This window comes from Primulina huaijiensis, unplaced genomic scaffold (assembly GCF_012295235.1).
Source record: "Primulina huaijiensis isolate GDHJ02 unplaced genomic scaffold, ASM1229523v2 scaffold205437, whole genome shotgun sequence".
Taxonomy (NCBI): Eukaryota; Viridiplantae; Streptophyta; class Magnoliopsida; order Lamiales; family Gesneriaceae; genus Primulina; species Primulina huaijiensis.
In genome coordinates this window covers 1-1,246 of record NW_027354065.1, presented here as the reverse complement: position 1 = coordinate 1,246, position 1,246 = coordinate 1, and the positions used below count along the sequence as shown (strand labels likewise).

At 35.9% G+C, this 1,246-nt stretch overlaps 1 protein-coding gene across 1 annotated transcript; it reads left to right on the top strand.

The window, feature by feature from the left end:
• Positions 1-6: 6 nt before the first annotated feature.
• Positions 7-835, top strand: LOC140966348 (large ribosomal subunit protein eL8y-like). The gene is made up of 4 exons (XM_073426657.1): positions 7-61; positions 154-282; positions 376-468; positions 590-835. The coding sequence occupies exons 2-4, from the start codon at positions 235-237 to the stop codon at positions 719-721; spliced, it is 273 nt and encodes a 90-aa protein (XP_073282758.1). The 5' UTR covers positions 7-61; positions 154-234; the 3' UTR covers positions 722-835.
• The last annotated feature ends 411 nt before the right edge of the window (positions 836-1,246 follow it).

The following is a 1,246-nucleotide window of genomic DNA, read 5'->3' as shown; positions in this document are numbered from 1 at the left end:
AGTTAAGAAGCCTATTGTTGTGAAATATGGGCTGAACCATGTGACCTATCTGATTGAGCAGGTGGGTTTGTTATTCTACTTCTCGATGTACATACTTCTTCTAGTAAATACTAGCACTAGGAAACTGATGGTGCCATCAAACTTTTATCGCAGAACAAGGCCCAGTTGGTTGTTATTGCTCATGATGTGGATCCGATCGAATTGGTTGTATGGCTCCCTGCGTTATGCAGGAAAATGGAAATTCCATACTGCATCGTGAAGGGGAAGGCTAGGTTGGGAACTGTAAGTGATTTGTATCTCATGGTATTTGATCAACCCCTTTGCAATACATGCGATGATACCAACTTAATTTTATTTGCGCATGGTATTTTGCAGATTGTTCACGAGAAGACTGCATCTGTCTTGTGTCTGACCTCCGTGAAGAATGAAGACAAGATGGAGTTCAGAAAAATTTTGGAAGCTATCAAGGTAAGAGGGTCGTCACCGAAAAAGGTGTAAATTTTCTGCAGCTTTGAACAGCTCTATGTGATAAATTTGTACAGTTTCGCATCAGTGTTAATATGATGCACTTTCTCTACTTTTCTTACAGGTCAACTTTAATGACAAGTATGACGAGACTAGGAAGAAGTGGGGAGGAGGTGTTATGGGCTCAAAATGTCAAGCTAAGACAAAATCCAAAGAAAAACTTATTGCAAAGGAGGCTGCTCAAAGGATGACCTAAGGGTTTATTGTCATATATGCGATTGAACCAAATGAGTATGTTAATTGTTTGTGATTTTTTTCCCAGATTTTGATTAGACAATGTTTTAGTTTCGGTTGATCATTGGATTTTCTTTGCCTGCTTTTGATACAACAATGGTTAAAAAGGAAATCCGGAATCACTATACTAGATTTATTGACTGAAGATCTCTGAATGACTCGAAAATATATTAGTAGGAATCATTGAAGGAAAATTCACAGGCTCATTTCTTGTTTTTTCAAATTTGCTGGAACTTGAAGCTTTATTCCTGATATTTCACCGGTTCATGTTAATATTTCTTTACCGTTTCAATTTTTACCCTTAGTTCGATCTTTTACTAGAAAAATTAGACCATAAAAACTCATGTCCTCCCTCATTAGTATCTTGTATTAATTTCACATTCTTATAGTAAATTTTGTGTTGACAATTTATTTATTGGCTTAGAAACAAATTTTCCCCGAATATGCATGATAGATATTCATGGTATTAATCTGATTTATAAATAGA